Consider the following 17,893-nt stretch of genomic DNA (forward strand, 5'->3'; position numbering starts at 1 on the left):
GGGAGGGGACTATAAATTCAATGTCGTTAGCGCCAAGTAATAAGTAAAATTTATTAGGCAATGATGTTGGGATCCAAATTTTGCATCACAATTAAAACAAAGGCATTTTTCACTCATCATTATTTTTTTAAAGGAGTTAAGGGAACAAAATGGTCCTTAAATATAGTTGGGAACTATTTTGATCTTTCATAAGGAGTCATGGGATCATTTTGGTCAATTTTTTTCTCTCTTATATATAAGGCACAAATTTCCACACATCATCCTTTTATAAAGTATTTCTAAGAGCATCAAAGCCAAAGCTTGACCACGCTTAACAAATGAACCAACATCATAGTAGTGTGACTATACTCTCAAGTGAAAAAATATTTGGCAGCGAGGGCATGGCAAGCAAAATCATATTGGGTGGACATGCCTAAAGAATGCTACTAAACCATTTTAACAAAAAGGGCAAAGCCCGGATGTTCTTGAATGACCACATCTATAAGTTAGTGAATCATCTAGTGTATTTGATAGGACATGAACACTCTATTAGCCAAGGTTGATGATAAAATTAGAACCCCAATAAATTCTTCACACTCGATTTTCATGGTCCCCTCAGACAAGGTATCTCATGGACTCATGGTTGCTGTGAAGGATCTTCTAGTAAATGAATGAAACATCGAAATCCCTTTGAGTATTCAAACGGGCTTGTTGACAGAGTAAAGATGATAGAATCATAGAATTTTAATCAAATTTTGTAATATTCCTCCATCATCCCCTTTAAGTATGAGAGAAACAATTGCTCAAATGAATCATAGTAGGTCAAACCATATAAGAAATCATGACAAAATAACAGTTAATGTAAAACCTTAAGACTAGCCTAAATTGATAGTTCTCTCTTTTGATAGGGCTTGCTAATGAACAGTGAAAACTTGTACAAATAGAAAACCTCAAAACAAGAATATGTAGTTCACTAATGATGGCAATATATAAAGGTAGTTCTTTATTTATTACATTATCAAACTCCTAAAAAATCATCCAAAGCTAATCTCTCATACAAGCAGGGCCATTTTTTCGGACCCACACGAGCAAGTGCCACCCACCCCCACCATACTGCCACATAGACACAAAAAAAACATCCCCACAGATAACTATTAGGAAGGGAAGAATAAAAAATGAAATACTCCAATTGAAGAAATAAAAATTAAATGTTACGGCATTTTGTAACTTATTGAAACTTAAATAGAAAAAATGTGGACCAAATCAAAATTAAGGGACTGCAGTGGACAAAATGAAATATGAAAGACCAAACTGTAGTTTATCATTTGCATATATACGGACAGCAAATACTATTTTCAGTCAATATATAAGCAACAAAAAATTCACTTCATATATCTATCTATCCTCAAGAATCAACCCACCATACCCAAGTACAAAAAATACATTTTTGTCATAGACATTAATAACATGATATTAGCTGAATGCATGAAATCATCAGACGACAATTATACTCATCATCACAAGTAGATAATGCTGACCTTGATTGCAACTTCTTGATTATTCCTCAAAGTTCCGTAGTGTACTTGAGCAATTGATGCGGCAGCAATTGGCTTTTCATCAAATGAACGAAATCTGAAAAATCATCAAATAAATAAAAGGTGGTGCAAATCACAACCAAAAAATGCCCCAAAACTTTTAGCAATATACGGAGAAACATTTCTATTAAAAATGACAATAAATATTATGGACCATTTTCCCCTCATACAAAAATACCCTAAATAAATTTCTTTTAAATATACAGCATGAAAGGTGCATTCAAAGTAAAGAAAATTTACGGAAGCAGGCAAAAAACCCAAATATGGTGAAATAAATACTAGGGTGTTCAGACAACATAGTTGTGCTTTTATCATGCACTTAGCATAAAATAATATTCATAAAAAACTCATAGAAAGATTTAGTCTAAGGGTAAAATTAAAAAAAAAAATCAATACAAACAACTAGTTAGCCAACAGAAGTTTGGCATATATTAGCGCAAGCACATGCGAGCAAGTTTGGAAGAACGATTTTTCAGAGAGTTTACAGATTTGGTGAAATCATGCAAGAAGTTTTATTATCAGTAAATTACACATGAACCCCAAGCCAAGGGGTTATTTTACATTGGTTCTCATTTTTTTAAAGCCTACAACTGGGTCCCTCGTGCATTTTCATATCAATAAGGAGCAAGGACCTCTAACTAAATTATTGATCTTCAAGGTGGAAGCTTAAAATCATCAAAACAAAGTCAGCTAAATACAAGCATATGTCCTTATATTGAAGGTTGCATATTTATAATGGCTTAAATGCCTTCACCTCAAGAAAACCATGAGATCTCTTCATAACTCAGTCGTTCTCATCCTATTAGTTGCCAGCCTTCACAATTTCACTTAAAGTCATTATTTTCACCACAGCTACAGGTACATAGCAATGGCTTCCCGTAGAGAAAGTCAAAGCAGCATAGGTAGCTTCTCATCTCCTTCACATTGAGGTTCAAGAGCAGCTTTTTCATGTGCAACTAGAATGCAATAAATTTGCTACAAATAAAGCCAGCCTTTAGCTTACAACTGCAAGAAATCTATGAGGATTCTTCAAGTGGTTTGCACCCTATAACATCAAACTTATTTCTAATTTTCCTAAAAAAGAAACTACTCGCAAAGAACAAAGATAAGTGCCATGTTGGATACTCATGTTCCCATTACCATGATCAACTACTCATGTTCCCTACGTTCTCTTAACATTATGTCCTTTTCGTATCATTTTTAGAAGCTTACTAAAGAGAACTTAACAATTAATACAGAACATAAAACCATGCATAAACATAGTAAAATCAGGCCGCAAGCCCATACATAGTTCAAATGCCAGTGCATCAACAAGCATAAAACAAAAAGTTAAAGCGGTTCCAAGACAAAATATAGTTCAAGCACAAAACCAAAAAGGTGCATTCATACAGATCCATACGCTACAAAGTTTTCAAGTACCGGGAGAGAACATATAAGGAAAAGGCAGAGGCTCACAATTTTAAACTGTCTTCACCTAAACTTTTGAAAATCACTTCTTTAATGTCATTGATGTTGCATGGATTCACCTGCTAGATGAAAAAATATAACTGAACAAACAAACCATAAATCATAATGCAATTCTAATAAGATTCAGCCGATAGAAGATCATAAGAAATGCAGATTTTTCACATGCCTGATCTTGTAATGATGAAAGTATTAAAGAGTATTCCTTTGGAACGTGTCTCAATGATGAAACGAATTGGCCAGCTTTCACATAAAACCCTCCATTGGCTTCACAAAGTTTCAGCAGCTTTTTAGCAGCACGAAGATGAACCTAACCCAAAGATGATGCAAAATTTAGAAAGATAGACATCGTAGAAGTCGCCATAGCTTAAGATGCATGTTGCACATCCCAAAATTTTTAAAAGCTATGTAGCAACTCTTGAGTAGGGGGAATTGAATAATGGAACGAACCACTAAACTCTGATTAGCGTAACACTTTTTTTTGTTGGATAAGGTAAGTTTAACTATTCTTATTATATCTGCAACCTTTTTGCTTAAATAATAAATTACATTGCTAATGATAAGGATCATTAATGAATTGCAACAAAAAATCAGATATATGACGAGTTATGAAGATTATATAGAATGAAACACTGACAAGTAATTTCTAATAATAATAATGTAATCACACTAATTCCATAGTATTTTAGAAGATAAAATTACATCCAGCACTTTAGTTTTGTCATACCAAGTCTAATAAACACTGAATTTAATAGGTGAGTTAAATTTGTAAGAGTTTGCAAAAACGTTTGCACTCTAATCATGTTTATAAAAAACAAACCCACTATAAGTTGTCATAAATAGCATAAGATGACATGATCTAAGTTCAGAAAATTTTATTACTTTTGATCTTTTGGAAGATCTCCATTGGAGAGAAGTGGAGTGACGTCAGGAGATGAGTAGCTTTGAGGTAAAAAGCTCCACATTTGATGGGGAAATTTCAAATAGGTGTGCATTTTTCACAAAGATTTTTTTTGGGTAAACTTCAAAATAGCCCTTTGACTTGACTATTCACGTATGGTCAATCTAGTCTAAAAGTATCACGTTGCTCCAATTTTGTCCCTCGACCATACAAAATTGATCCAAAATGGTCCCTCTATAAGTAAATTTGGATCAATTTTGTATAGTGGAAGTACTAAATCTAACTCAATTTTATATCACAATTATAACATGAGAACCATTTTAGATCAATTTTATATAGCTGATGGGCTAAATTGAAGCAACGTGATATGTTGAGATTTAAATTGGCCACAAACGAATAGTTTGAGGACTATTTTGGAATTTTTTTATATATACATAAATGTTGGGTGATAAACCCTTCTCAATAAAAAAAGGATTAATACAAATTAGAAGTTAAGAGATATATTGTATTAATAAAGAGAAAGAGATACAATAATAAAATATAAAAAAATTTAAAAACATTAAAGATAGATCTTTCCCTCCAAAAATATTTGCCATGAAAGATAGATCTGGTGGCAAGTATTGCAATTATCAATAGATTTGCGAATCCACTTAACCAAAAGAGCAAGATTAGTTGATCTGAGGTTGATGATACCCAAGCCTCCTTTCTTTTCATAGTCTAATACAAAATTTTCAATTAGATAGAAAAAACCCATCACCATCTTTCATCTCTTTTCAGAAAAAATTTTCCTGATTTTATTAATCTTAATTCACCAATATATACTTATGCTTGGATTTCTCAATCCTTCCAACTACACTTTAATCTGAAAATTTTTGTTGTTGAAAATTTTCCATTGATCACTCTCCCAAATTTTACTTAGGGGCTGTTTGGTTGGAAGTAAAATGGGTGTAAAGTAAAGTGAATGCTTGATTTTGAAAATTTTGGCGAAAAAGAAATGCAAAGTAAAGTATATTTAGTGTAAAACAATTTAATTCCTTCAAAGATAAACTAAAATCGCACAATTTTGAGCAAGAACCGTTTACACTGCAAGCAAGCTCGATCACAACCAGCTACCACCACCCATCGTCGGTGGCCACCACTCCCCGCCATCGGCCTTCACTCCTCACCGCCAGCCATCACTATGGCCAGAACCCCGCTGCCGGCCACAACCCCTTCCAGCCGCCAGGTACCGCTGCCACCGGCCACTGCCACTAGCCTCCAAACACCACTGCCGCCAACCCCGACGGCCTCCACCATTTTTGGACTTTATACTATATTCATTACTACAAAGCAAACAAAAAAAACATTCATCTACATTTACTTTACATTCATCCAAAGAACTCTAAAATATTTCTTTTACACTGCATTCATTTGATTTGGTACTTCCCACTACATTTCCTAGTCTCCTAAGGACTGGAAATGGTTAAAATTATATATTTGTCAAGGTGGTGTAAAGACTAGAGCCATGCAAGAAGATGGTGAGTTGGTGACAAAGACTATTTTAAACTCTACAACTTAAAAGAGAAGTAGTACATGGTCTTACAATAACCACCCCCTCCCTCACAACCAATAGCTTCATCTCTATCACACTCATTTTGTTTCGTCTCTCCAAACCAACAAAATTAATAAATCTTTTTTACCTTCTGGTAATTGACATTCAATTTCTTTCCGGTCAACCATAACCCAAAATTTTAAGATATAAAAGTTTGCAAATCTCTTTTCCATGTATGAACCACCTCAAAACCAAGAACTATCTTCCTAAGAACTGTGTTAAGTCTTAACTGAGAACTCTCCCTCATGAAACCGTGTGGATTACTAGCTATTCTTCACTCCCCAAATGGGTTCCTTGAAGTCTGATCAAGCTCCACATCAAATCTCTTCTACCTTATGCAACATCAAATCAACTAAAACCTACAATTTACAAACACAATATCTAAGTGGATTAAAAAAACTAGAATACGAGGAATCAAGAATACATGGCAGGCATAAAAATCATCGCAAACTCAAAAAGAGAAACTAAAAGTACAAAACTCATATCATCTCAGCCATACATTGATGCATCAACACTTTATTTTTACCAACCATATTAAATCGCTCCAATATATGTTCATTTTTACTAATCATTGAAGAATATTAGGCGAAGGATAGACATCAAAGAAATACAGCAATAAATGTATTTCCAAAGAAAATTACGGTGAAATCTAGGTACCAAATAAGCATACCCACGTCACTATACCATTATACCTCGGGCAATTTAGATCTGTAATCACTCGATCCAAGAGGCAAACCCCAGAGAGAATACTTGTAATCAACCACAATGGAACTTATCTGAAGAGATCAACATAAGTCGAGGAATCAGGAGATGGAGAATAAATAATATGAGGCAAATGAATATCATAGGAGATGTATCATACAGCATAGATAGCACGAGAGGTTCGGGCTACACCATCGAAGGCCCTATGGATCGTCTCGCCAGACAAGGAGGGCGTCGACTCACCGCTTAGCACGCTAGGGCTTGTATGCCAGACGAGAGCAACGAAGGTTGCCCCCGCGGCAAGACGGAGCGGTGCCCTCGGCTTAGCGGAAATTTTGAACAGCCGAGAGACTGCCATTGACCAGCTGTATCTCCCGGCAAGCAGTGGACGAAGCGCCGCCACCCGATCGACTGGGAACCGGCCAAAGCCTGAGAAGGTGAAGGATTGAAAATGCAATTTACTCGATTACAGTTTTGGAGTAACCTTTTTAACTTGATTATAAGATTTAAGCTTTTTTTTTTTTTAAGAGATCGTTTGGTGATGTTTTTAGAGTTATTGTATTTCTTTAAAGGGTATTTAAAGTGTACAACTAAATATTTAAAAAAATTATTTAAATTTAGAAGAATTATTTTTTTTATTTGTTTAGGTATATGCACATTAAATTAAAGTTGTATATTCTAAATATTTGATTTTATTTAGTTAAGTGTAGAGTACGGAGTCTCGTATAGCAATAAAATGCAATGATTATATTATCTTTTAATATTTTAACATTAAAAATTTATTATTTAAATAATGTAAAACTTTGATCTATTAAAGCACGATAAAATAGGAACTAGAAACATAACAATTAATTTTGTTACAAATTAAGACATAAAAGCAACTAATCATATCCATAGTAAAATTAGCAATGATTTAATTATAATCATAATATAAACATTACTATTTCATAAGTCTGAAATACATTTAAAGGTTTAATTTCAAAATGTTGATATGTTTAACATAATTATAACACCAAAGTTAATTAAATATTACAACTTAAAATGATAAATCTAACATTAAATTTCATATTATGAAATCATTTATTTAACTCCTTTTTGCATCCATTCAGACTTTGATTTTGTAGGTTTTGAGAGGAATGATTGTATCATTGTTCAGTTTAATAAGTCATTATATATCATATCAATCTTTTCCTTAAAAAAAGTCAAAATTACTTGATAGCTCTGCCATGAGTTCATTGAATATTTTTCTTTCTTCTTGGAGTTCTTGTTGTACTTTGGATATCAATAAACCCTTCAATAAACTTCTTAATAAAAGGAAATTTGACTATTGTTGTTCTTATTGGGGTATATATCTTTTGGGGCTTTTAAATAAAAAGAATTTCATTTATGTTCATGTCCCCTTAAGGTGGTGACGGTCCCTCCTAGGGACAACATTTGTCTATTTCCATACCCTCTTAAGATTCATGCAAGGCATCTTGAAGACTTTGATTGACAAAGGTGGAGGCAAAGCCTTAGGCAAATTGTTAGGATTTAAATGCATATATATCCTCAAGCGGGCAATCTTAAATCCATAGTATAGAAAAGCAATGTGCAATAATATTTCGGCGTGATGGTTTTGATGTGTGGTATTCACATATTAAATGGAAAATCTCAACCTCATTACAATATATAATACACATAATCCTCTAAAGAAGATGGACCCTTAAGATATGTTGGTTTGTGTTATGATGAGCTCTCATGAATTTTTTTAGTAAAAGTTATTTGCCAGTTATTATGCTCTTATGGAGTCCATGTGATAATTCATGCACCTTAGAACTTTTAATTAAAAGAAATCGATCTATTGTTCTGACTCTTGGGGCCCATATATCATGAAGCGCTCATAAGGGGGTTTAAAATAAGGAGAAGTTAATATGCTTCTAAGAACTTTTTAATAAATAGTTATTTTTCTTTTTTGTACCCTCCTAAGATTTATGCAATGATGGTCTTTTAGAGGACCTTTGATTAGTAGAGGTTGACGCTTTGCCTAATGGTGGGAAACAAATGCTTATACATACTTGAGTGGGAAGTCTTTGATTTAAGGTAGAGGAAGGTGAGGTGTAACACTATTTTGACCATTTTGGTGGGATTTACATAAAAGATGGAGGCTCTCAACCTAGGATTCCTCTATAGAACTTATACAATCCTTCAAAGATTCATCATCAAAACCTTTGCCAACAAAGTTTCTTTAGTAGGAAAGGTTTATGGAAGTTCGGTCCTGTTGTATGGATGGGTTGTAATAACCAATATTTAACAGTCAAATAATATTTCAGGAGTTATTATAAGTCTAATTTGTAAACCATCTTTGCCATTATATAGATATTATTGTTCTTTAATTATATATATTTTTTAATTTTATGGGCAATGTAGATATGAAAACAAGAAGTTTTTTATTTAATTATAATCCCCAAAAAATGACACATGTCAATAAAAGTGATTTTCTAGAACCATTATGTGTTCATTTTACAAATAGATTTCACTAGAGTCTTTTAGACATGCTGGTCTATTTCATAAATATTTTTTTTAGGAACTTTGAATTTCAAGATATAAAAAGATTTATATAAATTTTATGCCTAAACTAAACAAATGGCATAATTACATTTGTATCATAAAGATTTTTTATAACAAAAATCTTTAACCACTAATAGAATTCTTATATGCCATTTTTTTTCTCATACATTTGAGAGAGAATAGAATATGTAATTTGAGAAGAAAAGCTAGGAGAGAGGAGAGAGGAAAAATGAGAGAGAAATTTAGGGTAGTAGAATCATTTTTGTCCATAGGCATAGTTGAGAAATTTGCTCATCTCAAGATAGGCTGTTGTTAACCTGCTTTTGGTTTCAATGGTTTTGCTTATTTTATATTTTTTTATTGTGATTTGATCAAAATTTACAAAAGTTTTGATATTTCAAATTTTAGCAAACTTCCACCGTATGACTTTTAATATATTATAGTTTTAATTATTCTGCACACGTTGACAGGGGTACATTAAATTTTATCTAATATTTTTATATTTTTTGGTAAATGTCCTAATTTGAGATAAATAAATATGCAAATTGGATAATTTGATTGACTGCAATGAAATATTAGGATTGTCTTTAAGCTCTATAAACACCTTCTAAGTTTCTACAAATTGGTGATTTTATTCACACAAACAAAGTTGTTGGGGAAGCAAAGCCAAGCAGCGAATACACGAAAGAAAATGAAAAATACAGTGGAAACTAAAGATCACTAAGATTTAACCTGGAAAAATCAAAACTGGGAATTAAATAACCACGGAGCCACACTACACCAAGAAATTCACTGTGCAAATTAGGAGAAATTGTAACTCTCACACAAAATGGACAAATAGACACACTTGAATAACTTTTAGGGACGTCGCAACCTTTCAAGTTAAACGTGAAAAATAAAAGGGAAAACTCTTAGGGATGCAGCCTAGCTCGTAGAGCCACGAAGCCAGGTTTGGAGCGCCGCAACGCTCCACTCTCTATCTCCAGCTTGATTAGAAGTGCTGCAGTGCCTAGGTTTGGAGCATTGTAGCGTTCTGCTCTTTGTCTGTATATCTCCAACCATACTATAAACCGCTGCAGCACTGTGTGATTGCATATAAAAAGAAAATTCAGGAGGAAGACCCCCTGCAACCTCCCAGCAAGCTTGGCGAACAAAATTGAGGTCTGAGACAATAGTACAACTCAATTGATCAACACAAATAGATTCCACATGAAACTAACAAAAGTAAGTTAAAATATCATAAATTTTTTATTCACAAGAAATCAAAATAGCCCATCTATTATTCATATTTCAGGCAAAAACAATAGCATCAGTGGTAGGAAAGAAGAAGATCAAGAGATGATTCACAAATATGTTGTCATTCTCAGTACTTAATAGGAACACAAAAACATAAACTTAAACAAGCAATATATAAAAAACATATGTACTTATATATGCAATCACAGTCAAATTGAATAAATTCAAGAACCTCTAGCGAGTGAAACAGCAAGATTCAGAGTCTGTGGGCTCTTTGAGCTCCTCAGTTCTTTGCAAACTCGATCTAACATGCCCAGAAAATCACTTACAATTACAAAAATTCTAAGAGGATTCACCTCATCCTTGCTCACATCTCCATGATAGTACTCTGTGATCTCCCTAACATGGCGAAAAACTCGGTCCTCAGATTCCTTTAGCTCATTTATTATCCCTTCTCCTTGTTTTTGAAATGATCTCATTGAACTCACAAAGCTTACATCCCTCTGATTCCTTGTAAGTTCTTCCAACAGTTCTTTCAGCTTGCACATTCCATTTGATAGATTCGAAATGGAGCTTGCCAATACATCCAAATCCATGGTTGCTGTCTTTTTAACATTGCAGAGCTCACTGCTTAGTGAAGAGACTATTTCTTGTTCCCTTGCATTGTAATCCTCTTCCTTCTCTTTTGTAGTCTTAGCTTTACCTTTTGTGAAGGCCTTTTCATTGTTTTTTTCATGGGTATTCAAGCCTTCTGACTTATTCATTTCTTGTACAACAAAATGCAGCAATGTGGTCTTTCCATCAGTTCCCTTGACATCTGCAAGCTTCAGCAAAGCATCAAGCTTGAAGGCTCTTGCACCACCTCGTATAGTCCCGACATTCATTCGATTCCCGGTTTTCAGCACGGCATCGAGTAATCTCAAGAATAGTCTGCTTGATCTCAACTCCTTACAAGCTTCCTAAAAAATTACATAAAACAAAGCCTTTAGTTGTTGATATGTATTGCTAAAGAGAAAATCAAAATGATACATTTTAGTCGTAGACTATTTAATGTGTCAAATTTAGTCTATTGATTTCTCAAAGATGATCTAAACAATCCATTGACTTCTCAAATCTTATTCAAAATAATTCAACATAGGGCCTACTTTAGATCATATTTGAGAAATCAAGAGACCAAAATTGAACATGTTTGAATGTTGGGACAAAAATGACCCTATATAAAAAGTTTATGGATCTGAGAACATGCTTGTATTTCATCATAATAAATGATGCAATGACACACTGCATGCCATGGGCTTGTCCTTTTTCAATTTGGCTCAGAATATTTTTCATAAGTTTGTAATTAGAATGTCACCTCTAGAATTGCAAATGATTTTTTCAGGTGAATCACTTCATCATCAAATGTCTCCTTATATAACATGACTCCAATCCTTGAAAAGGCTAATGGAATGCTGAGTATCACTTTCAGAAAAGTTTCTGTAGATCCTAACTCATCAATGTCACCTTCATATTTGTATATTCTCTCTTCTTCTTCCTTCGTAGGCACCATTTTTGTAAGTGCTTCCAATTGCTGGGTACCCAAGCCACTACCTAACAATTGAATGAACAATATCTGAAACAAAATTTTAAATGTGCTATAAAAAAATAAAGAACCATTCTCCTCATTAAGTCTTGCCTAGTATCAAAGCATTGCAAACTTGTTCTGCTGTTGCATTCAAGGCTTTCATTATAATAGTGAAATTCTGCAATCTCTTGTGTTCAAGGACTTGTTTGCTGGGAGACGAATTCTTTCTTTTTGATTCTTCATTCTTCACTGAGCAGTGCATATTGTACCCGAAAAGCGATTCAATTGTTTTCTCATCCAATCTACAAGAAATTTACAAAAAAAAAAACATTCAAAGTTGCATATATTTGTTCAGGTAAACATGAGAGTGTAAATAATATCACATCAAAAGTGAAAATAAGTTTCTAATTTACTAACTTCAGACTCTTATAACGTAGTATTAGACCCATTTTCTTGTGGGATCAAGTTGTGTGTGGTTTGTGGCTCCCATTGGTCTTGGTATTGGTAGCTTTTACTATGAACGAGCAATGTTCAAGAGCAGGTGGCTAACTCTCATCTAAACATCACATAATTGAGTAGGTTCTTGATGTATGAGATTTTATTAGCTTAAAATGCTTCTGTTACAGGGAGATTGAAGGCCCATGTGGTGGGCAACTTCTATCAATATAATGCAATATTCAAAAACAGATAATTGACTCTCATGCAGGCATCACATGATTGAGTTTTTGATACTTAGACATTTTATGATCTTAAAAATCTTCCATTTGAAGTAGTGTGAAAGCTAATGTGGAAGACTCATAAAAGAGGAATATTGTTAGAGTAAACATGAAATTGGAATAAACCAATGTCAAAAGCAAGAGATTATAAAGATTAAGTTCCTAATGTATTGGTAATGGTGCTTAACAATTAGCTTAAACCATTGGGTTAATAGGTGCCAATCTACTAGTATATTAAGCATATTTAGATCCTCAGTATCCACCATCCTTACAATATTTTATAACATTCCCATAATATGAAAAAGTTTTTAAAGATAAGATATGGGTTCAGATAGCTACTTACACAAAAGAGCTTGATCTGATCTTGTCCCACACCATAGAACGGTCAGGGGCAGCTCTTACTTTGTCCCAGTGAAGTGGTTTCAGCTTTGGAAGTGGATTGCCATCTTTATCAACTGCTGAGCTTTGCTGCTGTTGGAAAGGAGGAGGGGGAGCAGGCTTACCGATGTTGCTACTCCTTTGAAATGATGGCGGCAGTGGCCGTGGTGGCGGTGGTGGAGGTTTTGGAATGCTTCCATTACAATTTGATGGGTTTGGTATCTGTTGCCCTTTGATGCTTTGTACAGTTTGAAGTTGTTTTGCCGAGTTCATTATATCAACAGTTATAGGCATTGATGATGCAAGATCTGCTCTTATAGCTTGATTTCTTGATTCAGAGGGTATTTTAGCAATTAGATTTGAGCTTTCAGTATCTTTGGAAAAAGGCCAACTTCCTGCTGGTACCATTTGAGGATTTGAAGAAGATTGAGAAGTAAGAAGAGGCAACATGTTATCCTCATTGTTAAGCGTGTTTGAGAACTGAGATGGTTTACTCTCTAAGCTTTCTGGAACAAGAGGATGAAGTGAAGCTTTTCTTATATTGAAAGGAATTAAATTGGTAGAACTTACTGGTTTCTCTATGCTTTTAGTTGAGAATACATTCAGTTTTGAGGAAGTAAGAAGATGCAAATTACCATTTGCTAGTGAACAATCTAAGCTTGGCTCAACGAGGCTACACTTCGATTCGATCGAGCAATGAGAACAACATATAGAATGAAATGAGTCACTCCCATCAGAAGATAAGGAGTCAATATTATTTGTAGCTTCCTCTAAATGGTTCTCAGAATCCAAAAATGAGTGGTGTGTCAACCCTTCACTTTGTAAGGAAGAAGTTACATTCTTTTCAACTGACATCACACTCTTCAATTCAGAAGACAGCTTGTGATCTGAATCACTCTCAAGAAATGGTGCTAAGGAGTCAAAGTAAAACATATCTGGCTCAGGATCAAAACTCACCTTGTTAGAAATATTGCAATGACCAGCATTTCTTCGACGTCTTCTATAAACTAGCACTGCCACTGCCATGACCCCAAAGATAGCTAAGGTTGCTAAGATAGACACAGAGATTGCTACAATCATCTGTGAATGCTTTCTCTGCACTGATAAATGTTCTTCCGTTCCATGAACAACAGGGGGTTTCCTTGGATTCTTTGATGGTGCTATGTGATAGATGTGGAGCTTGTGGAGTGATGGAAGAGGAGATAGGATCTCAGCTACTTCTTCTATTGGTGCTTGAGCTGGGGATAACTGCGAAGCTCTTATGTGTTGGCTTGCAGAGCTTGAACCATGCAGACCAAAAAGCATCCTAAGCTTTGTAAGCATGGCTATATTTGGCTCTCCTCCGTCCACATTGTCTTTCCCTGAAACCTTCTCAATCTCAGCTTCCACTTCACCACTTGGAGATGCAAGAAGCTGTAAGCTCAGTAAGAGGACTATGGAGAAGACAAGAATGAGAAAGAGGGAGCTATGAGAAGATGACTTCATATCTAGATTTGATCATTCGGCAATCTTCTATCTCACTAAGATTAGACAAAGTAGACAAAGAAGAGCGAGGAGAAGAGCAAGGGATAGGCCATGAAAGATCAACGTAAGATTTGATGAGTTTTTTTCACCAAAGTTGGGTGAGAGTAGAGATGAGAAGCAGAGTAAAAGGCTTTAATGCTACTCCAAGGAATCCCTGACTTATGGCAGTTGAGAGAAGTAATGGCCTTTGCTTGTTTTGTCCCCCTCAACCCTCCACGAGGAGAAGAGAGACCTTTCTTCTAAAGAACTGTTTGGTATTTTTTCAGTTACTGCCATTGTTGGTTGGAATATCACCAAATTTGCTGAATTTTTTAATTTCTTTGTTCAAAATGTTCCTTTTGTTCTTCCTTAGAGAAATCATTAGATTAGCATATAACTCATGATTCTATTATATACTAGAACTTATTTTTCTAATATTACTCTAGATTTTTAAGCATTATACTTCGTGTTATAATATTCAGTATGAAACAATATGGAATAATAGAAATGAAAACTAAGGCTTCGTTTGGGATGATTTTTTTTCTGCTTCTTAAAGCAGCTTTCTAGTACAAAAATTTTAATTTTTGGACTAGAAAACTGCTTCAAGAAGCAGTAAAAAAGTGGTCCCAAACGAAGCCTAAATTACAAAATCACTCAACAGTACATACCATATCAACATTAAGGCTTTACTTAGGACGGCTTTTTTATAGTTTTGTAACGCTGTTTTATAGTTAAAAAATCTCTTAAAAGTAGGAAACAAAACAGGATAAACATAGTGGTATTTTACCCCAAACGAAGCCTAAATGCTCGGTGTTAACTTAAGAAATTAATTATTTGGTTAGTGTTGTTAATGCCTATTATTTATCATTCTCGAAAAATATAAAATAGGGATTTACATATATAATATAATTTCTATGTATTTATATATCTAACATCTAAGTATTTATATATATATTTAGATGACATCATAGTACTATTTAAATGATATCTAAACAGATACATGAAAAAAATAATATTTTATTTTAAATAATATAATATTAATGATATTTTTTATATCATTTAAAAATTATGATGTTATATAACTAAATATAAAAAAAATTATGCATTAGTCATGTGATAAATTTGCAAAACACTTTAAAAATATATAATAAAGATCAATAAGGCTTTATTTGAGATAACTTTCTTACTGCTTTCTAAAGTAGCTTTTTAGTAAAAAAATTTATTGAAACCAACAAAAAAATAGTAGTCAAAGTTTGTCTCAAATGAAGCATTAGACTTTGTTAGGGACAAAACTTTTCAATGTAGCGTTTTAGCACAAAAATTTCAGTTCAATAAGTTTTTGTATTAAAAAACTGTTTTAAAAAATCTAAAAAAGTTGTTCCTAATGAAGACTAAGGCTACATTTCTAATAGCTTTATTATTACTTTTTAAAATAATTTTTTAGTTAAAAAAGTTTTTTGAATTAGAAATTTTTGAACTAAAAAGTCGCTTTATAAAGAAGTAACGAAGCTTAAGTCCCAATGAGCTTAACTTATCGATCTAATAATCTTTCATTTTCCTAATATTTTCTTAAGAAAATTTCTTCTGTAGAATTTGAGAAAATTAAAATTTCATGAATAGGAAGATTTCTTAAATGCCACCACCAAATCTTGCAGAAAGGTTGGACACAAATCTAGGAATTACATGTGAAGAAGATACATGTGAAGAAGACGTATTTGTTTTACGTCAGTTGCTTCCCTCTCAAGAGGTTAAAAAATAGTGTTTGGCTTCCTACCAAACATCAATGATGAGAGAGAGAGAGAGAGAGAGAGAGAGAGAGAGAGAAATATTAAAGGAGATTTACTAGTTAGTGATTGAAGAGATCTCGAGTCCATGCAGAAGGCAGTAAAGATTTAGAGTTTCTTAGTTTAATCTCGTATAATTATCTTGATACATATTTTGTTATATATATGTGATAAAATTATCATATTTTTGTATGAAATTATATGATAAATGCATGTACAAAATTAAGATTTTTAAGCAAGCACTTTGTTCATATCAAAATAAAAAATTTATACATATTTTTAATCAAGCCGAAAAGCAGCTAATTACATAAACTCAAGCCTTGATTGAGTTTGCTCGTTTGGTAGCTAATGCTTGACATTTTGATAGAAATTTTCTCACTTCAGTTGATCTACATCTACTCGAGGCAATGGTTACTTAGCTGCTCCACCTAAACCTCATTTAATGAGAAAGAAGAAAAGTAATGGGTTGAAAGTGATGGATGAAGTTGACTTGCAGTATAATCAAATTAACAAAAGTAAGAAAACACAGCTCACCATGGTATATTATAGTCGTGTGACACGACTTGAAAGTCCGATCTGATTCGGATACAAAAATTTTGGGTTTGGATCAACCTGAATCCGAACTGAATCGGGTTCGGGTTAGGATTTTCGTCCCATTTCAAAAAGAGGGTCGGGTTTGGGTTGACTTGAAAATCCGGGAATGACCCGGAATGACCCGGAGTGACCTGATTTTGACACATATACTCTATTAGTTGGGAGCTTTGTCTTCCTACCAAGAGATCTTCCGTATGTGATGTATGTATGAATTTATCTTAATTGACTTAAATGTCCCAAAAAAAGTAAGAGAAGTAATTGGTTGATACATTGACAATTACTTGTTTTATTGATCTTTTAACAAAATGAATAAAATAGAATATAAATTATTATTTTAAACACATAAAATTTTATCTAATAAACCAAACCCCAACTAAAAATAAGTTCATATTTTACTTCTTATTGAAAACGAGGTATTGTTAGAATAATATTATTGTTTCATGCTAGAAAATTTATGGTTGCAGAATGAGAATTTCATATTGAAAGCTATTTTTTTCTTGTGTTTTCGTGTGAGAATAAAAATCTTTTTTTGGGCAATAGAGTTCATCAAGCTTGAGATCATCAAATCTCTCCATCTCGATAAAAAAGTAAGTGAATATAAATACAAAGAATATAAGATAAGAAAAATAATAAAAATAGAAGAACCTTGAAATGAATCCAAATGATAAACATTTATAAGAATTTTTGTAAATGTTGATGTGTGCATGAGAAGAAATACTTAAATTCATGTAATCAATCATAATAAATGTTCCAACTTATCATGGTTGAGTTGAGCTCTACAAATTTTATTTTCTTTCTTTGTCTCTCTTTGTTATCTTCAAAGAGATAAGAGAATTTTGGAACTTGTGTATAATTGTATTCATATGGGTCAAGCTAGTCAAGTTGATTATATTAAGTTATATTGCTAACATGAATCACTTTTATTAAAAGCTCTAAGTTGCCCAAAAAAGCATTCCATTAAAGTTGCCTATTAGCTTGCCCTTAAGCATGTTAAAGTTGCCCAAAACCTAAAATCATCCAAAGGAAGAGTATTGACCGAGTGAATACTCTAAAGAATTCGCTAAGGGAAAATATTTTTTAAAAACTATCTTAATTTTGTTTCCTCAAAGATAGCTATCCACTATCGTAGATTGATATGCTTAGTCAATACTATTGTAGGCTATCTTATGATGAGCTCTCTACATGTGCTCTTAGGATATCACCAAATTAAATTGTACCTAGTAGATTTTGAGAAGACATCCTTCATCATAGATGATGGGTCAGATTGATATAGAATAATGACTTTTTGTTTAATAATATAGGTGTGCGATATCGAAGGATGATAGATTTTCGAGATTAG

The 17,893-nt window shown here is 33.3% G+C and overlaps 2 protein-coding genes across 4 annotated transcripts in view; both read right to left on the reverse strand.

The window, feature by feature from the left end:
• The window catches only part of LOC110095074 (uncharacterized aarF domain-containing protein kinase 1), a 74,818-nt gene extending 68,111 nt beyond the window's left edge, over positions 1 to 6,707 (reverse strand). For 2 of the 3 annotated variants that reach the window (XM_028694545.1, XM_020820450.2), the window contains exons 1-5: positions 6,393 to 6,707; positions 6,223 to 6,306; positions 3,208 to 3,348; positions 3,030 to 3,100; positions 1,518 to 1,611 (exon numbers count right to left, since the gene is read on the reverse strand). In XM_028694545.1, coding sequence (XP_028550378.1) covers positions 1,518 to 1,611; positions 3,030 to 3,100; positions 3,208 to 3,348; positions 6,223 to 6,306; positions 6,393 to 6,590 — 588 coding nt within the window. In that variant the 5' untranslated portion in view covers positions 6,591 to 6,707. Of the gene's footprint in view, positions 1 to 1,517; positions 1,612 to 3,029; positions 3,101 to 3,207; positions 3,349 to 6,214; positions 6,307 to 6,392 lie in introns of those variants that run through there. The other variant, XM_028694551.1, reaches the window with a different exon arrangement.
• A 2,983-nt stretch (positions 6,708 to 9,690) lies between these two features.
• On the reverse strand, positions 9,691 to 14,267 carry LOC110095071 (formin-like protein 2). The gene is made up of 5 exons (XM_020820445.2): positions 12,639 to 14,267; positions 11,691 to 11,881; positions 11,370 to 11,605; positions 10,248 to 10,974; positions 9,691 to 9,860 (listed from the first exon to the last, which is right to left on the reverse strand). The coding sequence occupies exons 1-5, from the start codon at positions 14,156 to 14,158 to the stop codon at positions 9,691 to 9,693; spliced, it is 2,844 nt and encodes a 947-aa protein (XP_020676104.2). The 5' UTR covers positions 14,159 to 14,267.
• Positions 14,268 to 17,893: the final 3,626 nt, after the last annotated feature.

The sequence above is a fragment of the Dendrobium catenatum genome, unplaced genomic scaffold, assembly GCF_001605985.2.
Source record: "Dendrobium catenatum unplaced genomic scaffold, ASM160598v2 fragScaff_scaffold_54, whole genome shotgun sequence".
In the NCBI taxonomy this organism is placed as follows: domain Eukaryota; kingdom Viridiplantae; phylum Streptophyta; class Magnoliopsida; order Asparagales; family Orchidaceae; genus Dendrobium; species Dendrobium catenatum.